The sequence below is a fragment of the Ctenopharyngodon idella genome, chromosome 5 (assembly GCF_019924925.1).
Source record: "Ctenopharyngodon idella isolate HZGC_01 chromosome 5, HZGC01, whole genome shotgun sequence".
NCBI classification, from domain to species: domain Eukaryota; kingdom Metazoa; phylum Chordata; class Actinopteri; order Cypriniformes; family Xenocyprididae; genus Ctenopharyngodon; species Ctenopharyngodon idella.
The window spans coordinates 23,811,133-23,831,157 of record NC_067224.1 but is presented as its reverse complement, the minus strand read 5'-3'; the positions used below and the strand labels follow the sequence as shown (position 1 = coordinate 23,831,157).

The 20,025-nt window shown below is 37.0% G+C and overlaps 1 protein-coding gene across 3 annotated transcripts in view; it reads left to right on the top strand.

Moving 5' to 3' along the window:
• Window positions 1–18,578, top strand: part of mink1 (misshapen-like kinase 1) — a 40,810-nt gene extending 22,232 nt beyond the window's left edge. The window contains exons 14-32 of one of the 3 annotated variants that reach the window (XM_051893162.1): window positions 815–991; window positions 1,072–1,233; window positions 2,621–2,779; window positions 2,945–3,024; window positions 3,112–3,215; window positions 4,179–4,273; window positions 4,508–4,531; window positions 5,778–5,926; window positions 6,041–6,161; window positions 6,547–6,663; window positions 6,815–6,926; window positions 7,503–7,658; window positions 9,593–9,736; window positions 9,867–10,001; window positions 11,342–11,442; window positions 12,120–12,269; window positions 12,461–12,620; window positions 12,714–12,853; window positions 14,097–18,578. In XM_051893162.1, the coding sequence (XP_051749122.1) occupies window positions 815–991; window positions 1,072–1,233; window positions 2,621–2,779; window positions 2,945–3,024; window positions 3,112–3,215; window positions 4,179–4,273; window positions 4,508–4,531; window positions 5,778–5,926; window positions 6,041–6,161; window positions 6,547–6,663; window positions 6,815–6,926; window positions 7,503–7,658; window positions 9,593–9,736; window positions 9,867–10,001; window positions 11,342–11,442; window positions 12,120–12,269; window positions 12,461–12,620; window positions 12,714–12,853; window positions 14,097–14,180 (2,370 nt within the window). In that variant the 3' untranslated portion in view covers window positions 14,181–18,578. Of the gene's footprint in view, window positions 1–814; window positions 992–1,071; window positions 1,234–2,512; window positions 2,780–2,944; window positions 3,025–3,111; window positions 3,216–4,178; window positions 4,274–4,507; window positions 4,532–5,777; window positions 5,927–6,040; window positions 6,162–6,546; window positions 6,664–6,814; window positions 6,927–7,502; window positions 7,659–9,592; window positions 9,737–9,866; window positions 10,002–11,341; window positions 11,443–12,119; window positions 12,270–12,460; window positions 12,621–12,713; window positions 12,854–14,096 lie in introns of all 3 variants that reach the window. The other 2 variants (XM_051893160.1, XM_051893161.1) reach the window with 2 other exon arrangements.
• The last annotated feature ends 1,447 nt before the right edge of the window (window positions 18,579–20,025 follow it).

Genomic DNA, 20,025 nt, shown 5'->3' with positions numbered 1-20,025 from the left:
CTGCTTAATATTTTTGTGGAAACTGTGATACATTTTCATCAGGATTCTTTGATGAATAGAAAGTTTTGATTTGAAATAGAAATCTTTTGTAACATTATAAATGTATTTACTGTTCAATTTAATGCATCCTTGTTGAATAAATGTTTTAATTAAAAATAAAAATAAAAACTTTACTGACTCCAATCTTTTGAATGGTAGTTTATTTATATATTAAAACACAACACTAAAGTGTAAACTGGATTTAGACCCCTGTTCTTAAACATGAAATCCTTTGCTGAAGTGAGACTCATCAAACTTGACTTGTGTGTGTCTTCAAGCTCTGTGTGTTTGTCAATATAACATAAAGGGTTGATTTGATCATTTGTTTGTATTTTTTGGATTAGTTTCATTTTAAATGTACAATTTAATTGAGAATAAGGTCAAAATATCAAACGAAAATACACCAATATGACATAATTACACACAATAATTACATCACAAATCCTTAACAGAAGAATTGTACAGCTAAGGGAAATGTTTTTCTTTCATTGTTTAGTTGTACAATAAACACTTTGTATCTTGTCAAGATCTTCAGGGAATGTGAGCCTTGATCTCAGTATAATCTAAAACTCAAATAATCATGTTTTTGTGTGTAGTTATTCATTAATTCATAATTATTTCCTTTGCATGTTGGGAAGGGGCATATGTTTTACATTTTTGTTTGTGTCTGTGTGCTTGCGCTTGTGTTATTTCCTGTGCCTGCAAAAAATGCAGTGCAATGTCTTCACATTTTGCTAGTTAATAAGTTATTAATTGTTTGTTCATGTGTGTGTAGGAATATAAGCGTAAACAGCTGGAGGAGCAGAGACAGTCGGAGAGACTTCAGAGACAGCTGCAGCAGGAGCACGCGTACCTCGTCTCACTGCAGCAGCAGCAGCAACAAGACAAGAAACCACAGATGTACCACTACAGCAAGAACCTAGAGAACAACAAACCAGCCTGGGCTAGAGAGGTACGCTTGGACCCTGCTGAAAACAATAGTGTTCAGAATTGAACCGTCACAATATAAATTCTCATGCTTTTGTTTATCAGGTTGAGGAGCGCAGTAAACTGAACAGACAGGGCTCTCCCAAAATCTGCACTACAGTCTCTGACACCAACATCCAGTCCCGTTCAGAATCTATCAGCCAATCAGGAGCTTCACAGACTCCACCTATGCAGAGACCTGTAGAACCACAGGGTGGGCAAGGAAAGGTGTGCAACCTGTCATTTTATTCCCTCTGTATATAAGCCAAATCTCAGCTAGAATGCAGTGTTAATAAATATTTGTTAAAAAATAATAAGACTACTGTTTAAAATAATAATAATAAAATCTTTGTAAAAATAGCACATACAGAGAGAATACAAAAACACGTCTGTGTGAGTCTGATGGACTCCATCAGCTTTAGACTGGACTGATGAAATTTGAAAGCAAAATGGGTTGCTGTAGACTGTTTGCCAGTTAATGTCTTATATTTAATGTTATAAGAAATGCAAATACAAAACAATATATTGATTTCTAAAGACACTTTTTATAAGTGTCCAACTCAGTAATTTAATGTCATTGAACTATGTACATTATCATTCAAAAGTGTGTGGTCGGTAACATTTTTCTTATCAAAACATAGTCAGCAGTCACTTCTTCTTATTTTATTATCAATGTTGAAAGCAGTCACACTGCCTCATATTTTTGTGGAAACGGTGATCATTTTTTCCTGGTTCTTTAATGAATAGTAAGTTCAAAAGAACTGCATTTATTTTAAATATTGTAACATTATATTGTAACAAATATTGTAACATTGTAAATGTCTTTTACTGTCATTTTTAAATAATTTTTTTTATGTTTCTTGCTGGAAAAAAAAGAAACATTTCTTGAAAAAAGAAAATCTTGCTGACCCCAAACTTTTGAACGGTGCATTTACGGTTTCTTCAGCAAATATTGATTTGTGGTTATTAGCCATTATTTTTGATTAATTATTTGTCATTATCATGTACTTCATTTTAATTGATTAATAATAGCCCTAAAAAAGCCTTGATAAGAAAGACTGTGATTAGCAGGAGGATGCCATCATTTCTGTTCTTTAATCCTGCATGCTCTGGCTAACACTTTACTCTCTGTTCAATGACTTTCTTTCTTTTTTTTTTTTTTCTTTTTCTTTCCTGTGGGGCCTACTCGCTTCCTCTGTAATCCTCCATCATTTTTGGGAACATCCTCTTCTCTTGTTTATCCTGCACTGGATCTTCTACCTTTCTCTGCTGCCCAACCCCGATGGCCTGTAAACTGCTTTACTTATTTCTGCTCTCTAAAACACTCTCCTAAACCCCATTTGCAAAAAAAAAAAAAAACATCCCAACTTACCTCTTAAATAAAAATCTTACCTTGCCCAATTGGCCTACCTTTTACCCTCCCACTTTCCTTTTGGCTTACGTTGACATACTTTTTTCTCTCTCATCTCTTATCCTGTTCTCTCGTCCTCCCTCCCATCTACCGTAGTTCCAGATGGCCCACCTGGTGCCGTTAAAACCATATGCCGCTCCTGTCCCTCGCTCTCAGTCTCTTTGCGATCAGCCCACTAAGACCATGTCCGCCTTCCCCACCCAGGATCCCTCTCCCACACCCACACCTCGTCCTCTACACTCCAGAGAACTAGTCCGTCAAAACTCTGACCCCACCTCAGAGACCCCCGCCCCTCAGTCTCGACCAATGAGAGATGACCGGGGACCCTGGATCCGTCTTCCTGAGATTGAACAACCTCCTAAAGTAAGACAAAATAATTACAGAATAATTTTTCTTCTCTCATACAGTTTTTGTAAATTGGGCACTAAAACAGCTTGTGCAAACAAACAATGTATTCAGTGATCATTAATATCATTGTGATTTTATGTATCATTTTCTCATAATTCCTTGTCCCTCTCTTTCCCTTAGATTCCTCAGAGAACAGCCTCCATAGCCACTGCACTGAACACAAATCTCTCCTCCGGTATCAGGCACCCAGTCCGAGCAAGGTAACATACACACAAACACATTCAACTGAAGTGACACACATCATATGACTGCACTTAATCCTGCACTGTGTGTTTTTTCCATGTCAGTAATCCTGATCTGAGTCGCAATGAGCGCTGGGAGAGAGGAGACAGCATGAGCATCATGTCCAACCTGCCACAGACCGGCTCTCTCGAGAGACACCGCATACTCAGTGAGTGTTGTGTGGCTTATGCTTTGCCATAACATTGTGGCGCCACATCACCCCCACCCCCCCGAAATAGTAAAATCTGATATTCAATTTTTTAAATTAAATTCAATTCACATTTATTTGTATAGTGCTTTTCACAATACATATCGTTTCAAAACAGCTTTACAGAAAATGCATGCCAACAATACAGTTTTGAGTGATCTGTTATCAGAGGTGACTGTGCAAGTTATTACATTTCAGAAATGTACAAATACAAATCACACAGATAGCTAACAATCTATTAATTTAAACAATATATTAATTAATTAAGACCGAAACGATGAGCTCATTGAAATAATACATGTTAACAAATGATTAGAATATAGAAAAATTTGCATTGGTGCATGTTGATCCACATGACTGATATCACCTATGTTGCTTAATAACCATACTAAATAATGCCTTAATCAGTCTCTCCAGGAATTTTTGTTTGTTTTTTTGCACTTGCAGAATTTGACCCAAAATCAAGGAAACTCTGCAATCTTTGCACCAGCTTGCATTTTGTCCTATTTCCACAATTTGACTGCAAAAACACCTTAGCTAAAAGCAATATTAGCTAATCAAAATCCCAAACAAATGAATCAATACATGTTCACCTGTCCTGCAGAAAAGCAGAATTATAAGTATTTCTACGCTGGTGCCACCATTGTTTTGTGCATGGGGGACCAGGCCCACAAATTTGGTAATTATGCACAAAACTATTTACAGATAATTGTACTTTTACGTGAAATCCTGGTGGGACTGCTTAATAAACGTGAAAATGCAAAAAAAAAAAAAAAAAAAGTTTGTATGAATGTTAGATAATAGAAAACAACATTTACTCATAGTGACAAAATTCCATTTGGGAACAAATTAGAAATTCAAAATTGGAAAACAGGGTTTGTCTGCAACAATTGTAAAGTGTATAATGTTGGGGGTCCATTTCAGGCTCGTCCAAGATGGATTCCTCCCCCACCCTCTCTCATGACGGCCGACACAAACCAGGAGAATCCCGAACCTCATCAAGGCCCAGCAGGCCAGCGGTGAGATAAAGAGAGACACACACACACTCACATAAACAAAAGAGTCGCATGTTAAAATACACACACTCATGCACAAAGAGTCCCAAATCATTTGCTTGTGTCTTGTATAGAATGAACACACTCGGCCCTCCTCTAAACACTAACCTCTGTTCCTTACATATCCTCCTCTCCCTTTATCCTTCTCATCCCTCTCTCCTCTCATCAATCTCTTTTCCTCCCTCTTCCTGCCCTCAGAGCTATAAGAGAGCAATAGGAGAGGTCAGTGCCCGTATCTGTGTATCAGCATGAGTCTGTATCGGTGTGTGTTCTTGCATGTTTGCGTTTTCTCATGATGAGGCCAAATGTCAAATGAATGTTGTGCTTTTTCATTACATGTTGAAAATAATAAATAATAAAAATGTAATTCTGGTTAATCACTTCATAAATCACATAAGATTTAAAATATAAAAATATTAAGTCTGTCAATCGAATTAATTACAGTGCTTGAAATGCTGATGAATTAATCAAGTGAATCGATCAAAAGTGACAGTAAAGACTTATTAATATGTTATAAAAGATTTTTTATTCATTAAATTAAAAAAATTAGCACAACTGTTTTCAACATTGATTATAAGAAATGCTGCAAATCAGCATAGTAGAATAATTTCTGAAGGATCATGTGACACTGAAGACTAGAGTAATGGTGCTGAAAATTCAGCTTTGCATCACAGGAATAAATTACGTTTAAAATGTATTAAAATAGAAAACATTTTTGATTTGATTTTGATAGTAAAGGCAGATGAGAAAAGCATTAAATAGACAAAAAGTGTCTACAGCCATTTTGTAGTCGAGTCTTAAAAGGGATAATTCACCCAAAAAAAATAAATAAATAAATAAATAAAAAAATTGGCACCATTTACTCCTCATGTCAATCCGAACCTGTATGACTTTCTTCTGTGGATCACAAAATAAGATATTTAAAAAATATTTATTCCCCATACTATCATTGAATGAGGTGTTGTTTTTGACCCCATAGGCTTTCATTATTTGAACATGTGGCATGTGTGGACATTATTAAAATGTCTTTTTTGTTGTTCCACAGAAGAAAGAAAGTGATGACAGAATATACATTTTTTGGTGAACTATCCCTTTAAGAGCTTTTCACAGAGATTGCGCTATGTATACATGCATCTCAGACCATTGCGTAGCATCATGCGTTTTTCTTCGGAAATCTGTCCTGTTGTTTTCACCCGTCCACAACCATCAGCGTCTGTGGAGGGACAGTCCCACGTTTACAGCCTTTGTATAACCACATTCTGCCTCCCCACCCAAGATCCCATTCCCACACCCACACCACACCCTCCACTCTCCATATAGCTTTGAAAGAAAGAATGCATGATCAAAATCTTATGGTCCGACTCAATCTGGGGAGATCCAATGTTAATGTAATGGTGACTCTAGATGTGAGATGTGATGAAGTGTTGCTCACTTGCCTGTTGATTTCTTCTTCATGTGAATGTGTCAGGACCATGGCCTGTACTCTAAGGAGCGGGCAGAGGAGCAGCCGCGGCCCCCGGTGAAGGCTAATGACTACTCCTCTTCCTCAGAAAGCAGTGAAAGCAGTGAAGAGAGTGAGAGTGGAGAGGGAGCAGAAGAGGAAAGCCCTACTGACCGGTAGGAGACAATGATTTGTACTTTTTTCACTGACATATATAAAGTCTGTTAAAAAATGTCTGGATGATTTGTTGTTTTTTGGTTTTCATATTTTTTTCTTTTAATGTGTATCAGCCCACGTGATGCAGATTCTGACTCTGTAAACACTATGGTGGTCCATGAGGAGGAGGAAGGTGAAGGAGGAGATGAAGAACGTGCTGGAGGATATGGAGACCAAACCATGCTTGTACAGAGGGTAGGATGTGTGTGCGTGCGTGTGTGTCTACATTTTGAGGACTAAATGTATTCAGGTTTCAGGTCTCTATCCCCACATTATAAAGACATCCAGCTGTCCCTGTAATTCAAATGGCTAAATAAACATGCTAAACATTTTTTTTAATAAAATGTAAAAAAAATGTATACTTTTTTCTGTGAGGGTTATGTGGTTGGTAGGGGGGGGGTTTGAGAGTTTCAATCAGTAGTATCCCTCAATTTAAAAAAAAAAAAGTGATTTTGAGCGTGAAAAATGGGTTTACTGCTTTTGATGGACCTTTTTTTTTTTTTTTTTGTATGTGAAAGCGAGTAGAACATCAATAATACCAGTTCCAATATGTGTTTGTTTCTGTGTTTGTTCCTGGCAGACCCCAGAGAAGCGTAGTCATAATGGATACACCAACCTGCCTGATGTGGTTCAGCCCTCCCACTCTCCCACGGACTCGGCCTCCCACTCTTCTCCTGGGAAAGACTCTGCCTATGATGTGAGCTCTGCCCACCCAACTTTTAAAGCTTCATTCTCTCCATCATATATAATGTTATCATGTTTTCTTACTGTGTTTAAGTCATTAACAGGTACACTGCACAACATGTATGTAGTTGATTGTTTAACTCAGATCATGCAATCAATTTCAGTATCAGTCCAGGGGATTGGTGAAGGCCTCTGGAAAGTCCTCTTTTACTACTTTTGTGGACCTAGGAATGTACCAACCATCAGGGGGCACAGGAGATAACATGTCTGTTGGAGGTACGGTATTAAATTGACTGACAATTACTGGGTATTTGTTACAATCTCACATGAATATTGTTTCCATAAATGTTGTTTCTTCTGCTCAAAAAGCATTAAAGGGGTCATGACACAAAGGGGTCATGACTTTTGACATATAAGAGGTCAGCGTACTATTAAAAACACCTGAAAAATGTATCCTCGCCAGAAAAATACTATTTATTGAAACCAAGCTGACAAAATGACTTGTTTTCCACTTCCATCCATTTGTGACGTCACACTGCAACAGATATTTGCATTTGACTGCCTCCACAACACTTCAATGCCTATTTTATCAATTCATAGTAATATGAGTGTACCGTCTTTATATATCTAAAGTCTTTAAAATATGTCTTGATGTAGAAATGTTATTATTTGAAAGAGTGTGTGTATTGTTTTAAGGATCCTTATATGTTTTTACTAGAAAACAAAAGAACTGATTAAGAAAATCATCTGCGATCATTGCTTCATTGTTGTGAAGTTGCTGCTGACTGATGACTCAATCACTCACCGCTGTGCTTTTCTGTTTTCTGCATGTGTCGTTTGTGGGTGTTGTAGGTCTGGGCTCTCGTTTTGAGCAGCTGAAGCTGGAGGTGAGGAAAGGCTCTATGGTCAATGTCAATCCCACCAACACTCGTCCAGTTAGTGACACTCCTGAAATCCGCAAATACAAGAAGAGATTCAACTCTGAGATACTCTGTGCTGCTCTCTGGGGTAAGAGCTGAAGGAGAGCGGGTTGTGCGTGTGCGTGTGTGAAAGCTTACCAGTGTTTGCAATACTAACCAACTACATTTTTCATGACGGTCTCTCAGCTGTCTTTTTTAAAGTCAGAATGAAACGGTTGTGAAAGTTGTGATAGTCTCATCCTAGTCTCGCGTAGCCAGACCTTCAGACTGACGGCAGAAGAGACTGGGCTCTATCACAGCTTTCACTGGCCAAAGACCGCCCAAGAGGACGTTTGACTGACATGTAACGCAGCCAATCACAGTTCGTTTTGTTCCACGTCAGGTTTAGGGGCGTGAAAATGTAACGTCGATGTCCCTGCAACAGACCGGTGTTCATCAATAAATTATTAATTCAAGAGTGTTGTGCAAGTTTACTGCAACAATGGAGTTGCGAACTTCACATACTTCTGAAAATCCAGCGTTTAGTTAATACTGGTAAGCGCTCATCGTCACAGTTGTAAACACTTCCACGAGGGGGTTTAGCATGACTAGTCTTGTCCTCCCTTTTGTGACATTCATCTAAGTGAAACGGCTACTCGAATGAGAAAAAAATGTTAGGCGGGACTTGATTTTGGCCATCGGAAATTGATTGGGTAGTTGGATCAATGTGGTTTGCTGTGATCTCATGTGAGTGACTGGTTGTTCCGGCCTTGCAGCAGTCAACACGTCATCAAAGAAAATAAGAGATGTCGTTACAAGAGAGAGGGGAAGTTATTTTGATTAAAGATTACAAGGGAAGGGCACATGCATTTAAAAAAAATAATAAAAAAAATGTGCACGGATAAATTATTTATAATCAAATACTGCAATATTCCAAAAAAAAAAAAAAAATAAGAATAGTAAATTTTGATTTCATGGTGACTTATTTGTGGTGCAGTGTGACAAATCATTTCAGATTATGTGGTAGATCAATTCAGTGTTGCAATCTGAACACGTAGATCTGGTGTTAAGAGAGCTGTTAACAACTTGAGCTAGCATACAAGAGACATGGCCAAGTTAGCTCATCGAGAGCACTTTCCTAAAATGTCCTTGATTTCAAGTAGCATTGGGTCATTTTGGGTAATTTTAGCTCATTGGTCTGTGTGAGTGTTTCATTTCGAATTCAAAAAAAAAAAGTCAGGAAGCATTTTACATGTTCTTTTGGTAGTGAAGTTATTGTATGAAGTGTGTGCAATTTGACTCGCTGATGAGAGCGTGTCTCAATGTCCCTGTTTCTAATTATAGTCTCAAACCCTAGAGTACCAACTGTTCAATTTTATGCACATTTTAGCTAAAAACGTTTGAAGCAAGTGTCCTAGAAACAGAACCTTTTCCTCTGGTTCTGCGGCGATGCCAGTGCAACAAGTGATTTTTACCCTTGCATTGATTTTCTGCCCAGATCTCTTTTCCAAACACGTCTTGCTGTCATCAGCTTGTCACTTGGCAGTCAAAAGTTATTTACAGCATTTTGCACAATGTGAGTTCATACAGGAAGTGTGGCTATATCTGTGTAACACATAGATGTACTGATTTGAACTTTGTTGTCATTGCCTTAATTCCCTGAATGTGCAAGACTAGTTTGGCAGTGCCACCCACTGGCCAAAGTGCATAAAATATGGCCAAAAAGCATTATAACTGTGGAATAACTTGGCATAGGGTCATGTTTCTTAGCTCCAAGAATTTCTATATTTCAATTTTTTTTTCCAAGTTTCACAAAAAAGTTTGCTGCCGATTTTAACTGTATTATTTATTTATTTATTTTTTTGCTGCTACTCCTACAGAGACTGTCAAACTTGCCTTATCAAAATAGCTTTGACTGCACCTGAACTACTTTAAATTCAATGTAGCCCAAAGCTTGACAAGCTATATTTTCAGAGTAGCTCCCCAAACACTGCCTTTGTGCATGTTATAGAGTGTGTGTTATAACTGTGTTTGTTCTGTCAGGTGTGAATCTGCTGGTAGGGACAGAGAACGGTCTGAAGCTGCTGGATCGAAGTGGCCAGGGTAAAGTTTATCCACTGATCAACTCACGCAGGTTTCAGCAGATGGACGTTCTGGAGGGACTGAACCTCCTCATCACTATATCAGGTTCCACACTGACTTATTCATCACTTTACACATACACACATACATCTACTCATCACTCTGTCAGGACACGTGGATACATACAAGCACAGCTTCATTTAGAGGATCTTCATGTTCAGTATCTCTCTCTCAGGCAAGAAGAATAAGGTGCGTGTGTATTATCTGGCCTGGCTGAGGAATAAAATCCTCCATAATGACCCAGAGGTGGAGAAGAAACAGGGCTGGACCACTGTAGGGGAAATGGAGGGCTGTGTCCACTACAAAGTGGGTAAGTGTACACTAATAAACTGCTAAATTAGAGATACATTTCTCAGCCGATACCGATAGCCGATTATTCACAATGATATCTGCAGATACCAATACCGATAGTTAGATTTTTCTTTAGAAAAAAATCTCTCCTAACTAATGCTGTAAACTATACAGGGAACCCTCTCATTTGGTACATTACTATAATACTGTATTAGAGGTTAAAATGAAAAACAAGAGCTTTTTCTTTTTTCTTTTCAGAAATTATAATGTCAGAAATTATAACGTTTGTATGCAACTCAGTTGCACATAAGGTAGTTTTCAAAAACACTTGTCTTCATGGCAAATTTATTTAAATATACATATAATTAACAGTAAATGAGTTTGTCTCTAGTGTTTTTGATAGCTAACTAGTGAACTGTGAACACTGGATAAAATGCAATGCTAAGTGACATTGTTCACAAGATGTTGTATTGATTATTTGGTAACACTTTACAATAAGGTTAACATTAGTTAATAAGGTTAAACATTAGTTAATGTATTAACTAACATGAACTAACCATGAGCATTACATTTGTTACTGTATTTACCAATCTTCGTTAACGTTAGTTAATAAAAATACAGCTGTTCATTGTTGTTCATGTCACAGTGCATTAACTAATGTTAACAAGATTTTAAAAATGTATTAGTAAATGTTGAAATTAACATTAACAAAGATTAATAAATGCTGTATAAGTACAGTTTATTAACTAATGTAGTTAACTAATGTTAGTTAATGAACCTTATTGTAAAGTGTTACCGATTATCTGCGGTTGAGACACTGAGCGATCACGAGACGAGATTCATTTTGGCAAGTTGTACTGTATCTTTAAACATATATTTTAGATGTTCATGCATTTTTTTTGTGTGTGTGCTGTAACTTGTATTAAAGTTGAAGAAAAGACTCTTGCTGCCTCTTGAACTGAGGCATCTACAGCAATCCGTCGCGTCACATTTACACGCGTCACATGGCATTTATTGTTTGAATTTCATGATAAAATGGACCGAATTTGAAAGCTGAGAGTTTATTTCTTATCAGAAGTAACAAAGCACAAAGCTCTTTGTGATTATTGGATGGGATGCGTGCTATACAGAGTATTTGCCACATAATATTAATTACAATGTACTCAACACATTGTGAAATATTGAGAGCAATGACAGTGTGCACTACTACTGGCTTGTGGCTAACCAAAAAAGAAACATAGGCTAGCTCAGAAGACCTTAGGCAAGATACTTTTATCTTTGACTTTGGCCTCCTACTCTTCTAAAGTACTTCATGAGATTTATTAAAGGTGCTATGAACATTTTTGTTTATTTTCCCAGTGAAATATGAAAGGATTAAGTTTCTGGTTATTGCTCTGAAGAATGCGGTGGAGGTTTACGCCTGGGCTCCCAAACCTTACCACAAATTCATGGCCTTCAAGGTAGACCACAAGTTTGTCTTAATGTCAGATTGTTTTATTTATTATGTACTCTATGTACTTACTGGGCACTCCAAATATATATATATATAAAAAAAAAAAAAAATAACAGGTTGGGGGGAATTTTGGGATCAGCAAGTTATTTTTTTGTTCAGCATATTAGAATGATTTCTGAAGTATCATGTAACACTGCAGACTGGAGTGATGATGCTGAAAATTCAGCTTTACCATCACTGGAGTAAATTTAATTTTAAAGTATGTTCAAATAGAAAACAGTCATTTTAAAAAGTAATATTTCACAATATTTCTGTTTTTACTGTATTTTTGATCAAATAAACAGACTTGGTGAGAATATAAGATATTCTTTCAAAAACAAACAAAAAAATCTTACTGACCCCAAACTTGTAAATGGTAGTGTAAGTAATAATAAATAATACTACACTATATGTAAATAAAAATAGCAATTACCTTTTTTTGAGAGAGAGAGAGAAAAGCAGTTTTTGATTATAAGTATCATGCTTCAAATTCAAATTCAGGTTTTGTGAAGCATTCCTTTACAATATTACAGCAATATTACAACTTAGCTGATTTTTGTATAAGATTCATTTTATCATTCCACATAATCTCTGTAATGTGCTGTAATTTCTGCCTTCTACTCATTCGTATGTCATTCTTCCCAGTCATTTGGAGACCTGCCACATAGGCCTCTGTTGGTTGACCTCACAGTGGAAGAGGGTCAGAGGTTAAAAGTCATCTATGGGTCATGTGCTGGCTTCCATGCCATTGACGTCGACTCTGGAAACAACTATGACATCTACATTCCTGTACATGTGAGTTATGCTGTCATGTGATGCACCAAAACTTTTTCACAAGATTACACAGGAGCGATCAGTAATTTGTTGATCAATTAGAAAATAAAGAAGAAAGTTTAATGGACATTTACAGAGAAATGAATCTCCTTTGATCTTTGTTCCCCTCTTTCACTCTCTCTTGCTTTCTGCGCATCTGTCTGTCACTGTAGATCCAGTCACAGGTGATTCCTCACGCCATTGTATTCCTGCCCAATTCAGATGGGATGGAGATGCTGTTGTGTTATGAGGATGAGGGTGTTTATGTCAACACGTACGGACGCATCATTAAAGATGTTGTGCTGCAGTGGGGAGAAATGCCCACATCAGTGGGTAAGTGTACACAGACACACACACAAACATGTTCTGTATTCTGTTTCTGTATAAAATATTCTTATAGTCTTCGTATTTGTGTTTTGCGTATAGCCCACATTTGCTCTAATCAGATTATGGGCTGGGGAGAAAAAGCCATTGAGATCCGTTCTGTTGAGACGGGACACCTTGATGGAGTCTTCATGCACAAGAGAGCTCAGAGGCTTAAGTTCCTGTGTGAAAGAAATGACAAGGTGATACATTTTCACACACACATACTGCAATTTACACAAATGGGGTAAACACAAACACAAATTAATTTTCTTTTTCAAAATGAAGATTAAGTAGATACTTAACTAAACCTCAGGAGAAGAAAATAAATGAATAGTTGTTCAAAATAAAAGAAAATGTTTATATATTATATGTATTCTATGTTCTATGATGTCTGCAGGTTTTGCAATTCTGTTGCCAAAATATGGGACTAATATCTAAATACAGTTAAAACCCCTGATTTGTTGTTCTTTTCTAGGAATAAACATTAAATAAACATCACCAAAATGTATTAAAAAATAATGATAAACACTATAATTTGTGTGAAAAATGTGATAAGGTTATCCTGTAGAGAACAAATGATGTTACTTGAAGGGTGTCATAATTTTAATTTTCGTTATCGATTAGTGAAGGCAGGATAGGCCGAATCACGCTGAATGACACAGACCAGAAGCGCTCTCGCGCACGCGCTCTCTCTCTCTTTCTTGTGCGCGATCCCAGTTCTCTCAGACAGCACGAGATCGGTTCTCCTCGCGTCTGAATGGTCAAATGCACACATAGTTGTCAAAATATCCATCGTGTGGAGTATCTCACGTAAATACAGTCGGTTATGGCTTAAGTGGACGTAAACATTTGGGTGAAAACAGGATATGTGTCAGTATCCATAGATTCGGTCTTAAAGGGACCGTAGCCTATATTTGTCATTAATGTTAATAAAACAACAAAAGATGTTAAATAAATGTATACATGGTAAATAAACCTACTGTATCTGAAAAACAAGTTTATTTAATTTGTATCTCTATAGTATTTGTTGTATTGTTTGTAATATGTTTGTAAATTTCTTTTTATAGAACAACAGTTATATATATTGGTAATTATGCCCTAATTATGAAGGTTTTTGGACACTATTTTTGTTCTTTAAGTTTGTGACAAGCACATAAAATTATTACTTTTTTCATTAGAATAATAATAAAGAAGCTGTCCTACATTCATTAGTCTCACTGTGTTGTGCTTGGAAAACTGCAACACCACCAAAAAAAAAAAGAGAGAGAGAGAGAGAGAGAAATTAATAAATGTAATGGTATCAGTGCATCCCTAATTTAAAGTATTATTTACTACTATTAACTGAATATCAATTCAGTACAAATACACAGAAAAAATTATTTTCAAAAAGCTCATCCACTTTATACTGTAATCGTGTTTTTTTTTTTTTCCCATTTCTTTCAGGTGTTTTTTGCGTCAGTACGTTCTGGCGGCAGCAGTCAGGTCTACTTTATGACCCTCAACAGAAACTGCATTATGAATTGGTGAAAGAGCTGCCACATAAACATAAATTCTGCTGTGTGCACACATACAAACACTGAAGAGAGAGAGTCCACACACACAACTACACCCACATACATTCTCACACTGTGTAAATACACAAACAAACCTACAGAGATAACACACACAGAGTTATTTACTTCACATCTTCCTGAAGACACTCCTTCACCATTCTCCTGTGATCTCTGAGCCAACTGTACAAGGCGTGCGTGTGTCTGCCGTGAGCGCACTGCTGACCTCAATGTTGTGTTCATCTTATTATGGGTTAGCTTTCAGCTCACTGGGGCCAACGTTCCTCTCCACTAATATTTCTGACGTTTTTAGGACCAGACGAAAAGGATAACTGTACATTATTCTACTAGAAATGTGTGTAAACTACAAGAGTCGTTCAATTGTTGCACGTCTTGTGACGCTGCAGCAGTGGTGTGTGTGTGTTTGAGAGACTTTATAAGCTACTTTGAGCAGCAGAAACAACTTGAAACTCCAGTGGTGTGAGATGGTACTGCAACATCTGTAATTTTCCATTTCCACTGTATAGTGTAGTAGTCGTTTGTTATTGGTTGCATTCAGAGTTTCAGATAAAAGTGATATGTTTTCTTTCAACAAGTAGAAGTTTAGAAACTGATTTAAAAATCTGAGTTTTAACATATTCTAAAATGGCTTCCCTTCCGAATGAGGGAAGGTTTTCACTTTCTTGATGTATAAACAATAATCTGACGCCTATGTCACCAAACTGTTTGTTCGATGGAAACGTTGGTGACCGCTTACGAAGCAGAATCTAGCATTTTACTTTTTCCACTAGTCAGCTGGTGAGACCAAGTCGCCCACAATGGAGCAACAGTCTCTGGTTTCGCTTTTCAAAGCACTTTTTTTTTTTTTCTTTCTATGTGAGAAGTATCATCATATATACTACAGTTTAATATTCTCCGTATGTAAACGTATTTGGTATTATTCCTACTTTTATTATCTGCTGTTCTATAGCTGTTCTATTGCAATACGTGCTGTGTGCTCGTTCTTGTTCGAAGTTTTATGAGGGAGTTTCTCTTGGGTTATTCTGATTTTAGGTAGGAAGATACAGTAAGTTACTCCGGATATGATTGAAAGCACTTTTTGGCAGCATAAACGTATAGTTCAGTTGTCACAATGTAAATTGTACATAGCAGCCATGATCGTATTTAGATAAGTCTCATTTGTATTCAGTAGGCACATGATTTTTTTTTAGGAGCTCAATCACTACACGACTGCGTAATACACTTGAGAGTGATTTGATAACTGAGTCGTGTTTGTGCTGTCAAAATTGCTTATGGAAAGTGTAGTTTTTTTTAGGCAGGCTTGTAGTTCATCAGGGACGTGTGCATTTGATCAGACTTTTTTTGTTTAATATTTGGACCCCACCATTTTTTAGCAACAGAAACGTCATGCTTAAGACAAGGACTTGGGTGGATCGGAGCAAGAATATTCTTTTGTTTATTTAACAGTGTGCAAACGATCCGTGTGTGTGTTTGTATGTGTGTGAGTGTCTCAGTGGGAAATATTAATCAGTAAGATACAGTAGGATCAGTATAAAGCAATAGTTTAAGGATTAGTGACGGGTTTACGCCTGGTGTTACTGTCTCCAGCTCTGCAATACTAGACCAGAGATTATTCTCAAGCTTTTCACTCATTTCCATGCAGATAATCTACATTTACACGAATAGAATACCTTCACAATCTAGACTATTTGACAAAGTTGGTATTATATTATATCACTGTAACAAGTTTGTGTACTCTAATCACAGAAATATTTGACGCACTTTGGTCCTTCCTGAACATTTTTCTAGTTATTCACGCTAAATGATTTTTAGCACTGATTTGTAAAGTAGCTTGTGGTGGCACAATCATCATCGGTTACCTAATTGTCCCTCCCCTCCCTCCGGACTTATTGGCTGCTGTCGCACAGTCTAGACGACCACTAAATGCCGATGACACATTCAGCCAGTCATCATTTAACATTGCGGCGCAACACTTCAGACAAATAATTATAAATAGTTGCGTTTTCAAAGAGAGGCGAAGACTAATAGTTAGATTTTTCATCATCTGTAGGTGAGCAGAATCAAACTGAACTTGAACACTACTGTGCCATTATGACTGATTCACTCTCTCGGAGACTTATTTCATTTGTTCTCGGCCCTCATCTCTTACTTGCTATAGAACTTAAGCATTTTCTTGCTTAGTAAATCAAACTGCCATGTTTACTGAAATAACAGTGCCTTGGATTAGGGTTGGGTGCATTTGATTGATTGTGTGCATGTGTGCGTGAGAGAGCATGTGATTGTTTCAATAAGAACTGAAGTTCAGGGAAGAGAAAAGTCCAGTGCGCAGTTATAGGTCTCGTGCCAACAAAGTGCACTTAAACTGACAATAGCCAGAGCACCAAGACAGGCTCCTCTCACTCTTTTTAGCACAAAGCCATGCCATATAGAGTTCATTCCTCCAGATTGAAGGCAGTGCGTTCCTCCGCAGTATTTAGATGTTTATTTAACACCATATTACAGTTCAAACACCCTACAGTTACATGACACGATGAGCTCTTTGTTCCAAAGTGTGTGATTGTGAGGCTTGTAGCTCCCATTTCAGTGGCTATATCATTTTGCCAAACAGGGAAAGCCACTTGTTTTCATGCCGGAGGTTCACAAAAGGTTCGGGTTGTCATGGTGAGGAGCTGCTCACATGCTTGTGATGTAACAGTCCCCGGCATCCCAAGAGCTCTTGGAATTTGCTGAGATTTTGCCTTTATGCTTAACAGTAAATGTGTATAACAGCGTTCACGCTAATGGATTGACTGAATTTATGTTTTTATAGCAGAATTATGATATAATAAAGAACAGAATAAAAATAGAGGGGAAATATAAATTTATAAATTAGATAGAAGAGTTTATATTTGGATTACCATGGCCTGTCAGGATGAAGGGAAATGAAAGGAGGAAGTGTGTGTGTGTGTGTGTGTGTGTGTGTGTGTGTGTGTGTGTGTATATATATAAAAAATATATAATCCCTGAATTTTTCTTCTTCTTTTTGACCTAAATAGATGTGAATTGACCAAAAAAATTTAATGACTGTAACCTTATCAGTAGAAATGGCTAAACAATTGCATTGATATATGTAACAGCGTCTTTTGGAGCACAAAGCATCTCCCTGTCGAGCTGTACATTCAGCTAGACTCGTCTCTCTCTCTCCCCTCCTTTTTCCCAGCGAGTGTTATAAAAGAGAGCGTGTGGGTGTGCGACTGTGCATGTGTGAATAGGAGAGCTATTTTTGCGTGTATATCCGCGTGTGTGCTGTTCATTATTCCCTCAGAGGAAAGAGAGCGGGGGGAGAAAAAACAAGACCAGTCGAAAGCTATTGAGGACCAGCATGGTCAAACATACACACGTCATCACTGGACTCAAGCCACAGATGCGACTCCTGTCATGTTTGTAACGACGACCAAATTAAACATTTTTAGTCATTTTGCAGCAACTGACCACAGTCCTGATCTCGTACAAAAGCTCGTATTGAAATCTCACATGTCAGGGGTTGTTTTGAAGGTACACGTTGTTGGCTTTATTGCAGACGTTATTGAATGTAATCAGTTTGTGTTATTCTGGTTTATTAAACTGATCTGTTGGATTGAAGGCTTGTAAGAGTTTTACAGAATCCATGGTTTAGGTGCACTTGTACAAATGATAGTTTACACTCCATCCCCTTCCTAGAGTCTGCAACAGATTTGAACAAATGTTTATCATTAAATGCCCAGTCTCTTTTATATCCACCAAGAGCATAATTTTAAACCAGTCAGTCTTTAAAAAGCTAGACCAGGTCATGTGTGTAGCGATCTTAGAGAGACGTGGAGCTGTCTGGTTTTCGTTTTAAGGCCTTTACTGCTGTGTTTGAGATATTTATCTACTCTACGTGCTATTAGCACTATGCTAACAAGTGGCATTTCTCTTGTCGTTCTCTAGTAATACAAAATTTAATCCCTTAGCTGATTTTTGTAAAATATTTACTACTCCAAAGAGAAAGAGTTCATCAGTTGTAGTTCTTTTACTTTGTGTTTTTGGTTCAATCTCATAGCAGTAGCCAGGAGAGGTTAAAGGTTGGTTTTGGAGGTCTTGACAAAGTTGATCCTCTGTGATGGGTTGATTATTATTCTTTTCATTTACTTTAAAAAAAAAAAAAAAATGTTTTGTTTCAGGAAAAAAAGTAGATGTTTCAGACATTTTTAGTGTTTCTGTTTAGGAAAAGGAATGCTTCAGATGATTTCATGAACAGATGATTTTAAGTCTTAAAGATTGAATGCATTCATATGTCTGTAATGTCTCAATACAGCATTATTTGAGAATTAAAATAACTTGATCTCTGTTACAATGGTGTAATTTTTTTTTTTACTCCATGCTCACTTTATTAGATTTCTTTAAACGGTATATTTTAATTCACTTGTTTGAATCGGGTTATTAGCTTATGCTAGCATGTGTCCATATAATTTTATGACGTTAGATAATTATAAAAAATAGTAAGTCAAGTTAGAAGTCAATTAGTAGTCAATTAAATGTTTTACAATAATCACACTATGAACTCATACTGTAACTTAAGATGGGAACCATTCACCAGTGGTTCTCAACAAGTTTCTGTTTGGGTTATAGATAGTAGGGGGGGAAGAGGAAAAAAAAGTATTTTGATGTTGACATTAAATGTATGTGCATCCAATCAAACTTTATTGCATTTAGGCGCAAATTTAATTTACAAATAATATGGCTAATTTGTTATTCGTGTTAGCTATCACATTTATGTTGTATATGCTTTTACAACATTGTCAGATTCATAATTTTAGTAGCTGGGTCTGTGCAGTTGTAAAGTAATTATAAAATGTTAATGCTTAAAGGGTTAGTTCACCGAAAAATGAAAATTCTGTCATTAATTACTCACCCTCTTGTCGTAAGACCTTCATTCATCTTCAGAACACAAATTAAGATATTTTTGATGAAATCTGAGAAGTATATGACTCGTCCATAGCAATATAATCAGCACTTTCAAGGTCCAGAAAAGTACTAAAGACATTAAAACAGTCGACGTGACTGCAGTGGTTCAATCTTAATTTTATGAAGCGACGAGAATGCTTTTTGTGCACAAAAACAAAACAAAAATAATGACTTTATTCAACAATCTCTTTTCTTCCCTGTCATTATCCTTATGTAATTGCTGCAGTAAACACAGTGAAGGCTTCCCTATTTACGTCCGAATGCCGGCTCAGTATTAGCCAAAGCTGCGCATGTGAGCAGCACGACACATGCCTGTGATGCTGACGCAGGAGTTGGCCAATAATGAGTCGGCATTCTGACGTAGAACCTGGAAGCACTAGACGTAAACAGCGTAGGAGACTGACACAGAAGAGAAGATATTGTGGAATAACATTGTTATTTTTGTTTTGTTTTTGCGCACAAAATGTATTCTCATTGCTTCATAAAATTAAGGTTGAATGTCACGTCGACTGTTTTAACGATGTCTTCAATACCTTTCTGGACCTTGAAAGTGTTGATTATATTGATGTCTATGGACGAGTCGGATACCTCTCGGATTTCATCAAAAATATCTTAATTTGTGTTCCAAAGACGAACAAAGGACTTACGAGTGTGGAACGACATGAGGGTGATTCATTAATGATAGAATTTTCATTTTTGGGTGAACTAACCCTTTAATTTAAGGACACTTTCTGTTTTAAACAATTTTTACTACTGTTTTGGCTCACTGCTTGATGTCCAGTGTAAAGTCTGGGTCCTGAAACAAAACCAGCTTAGAACAGTTATTATTAGAAATG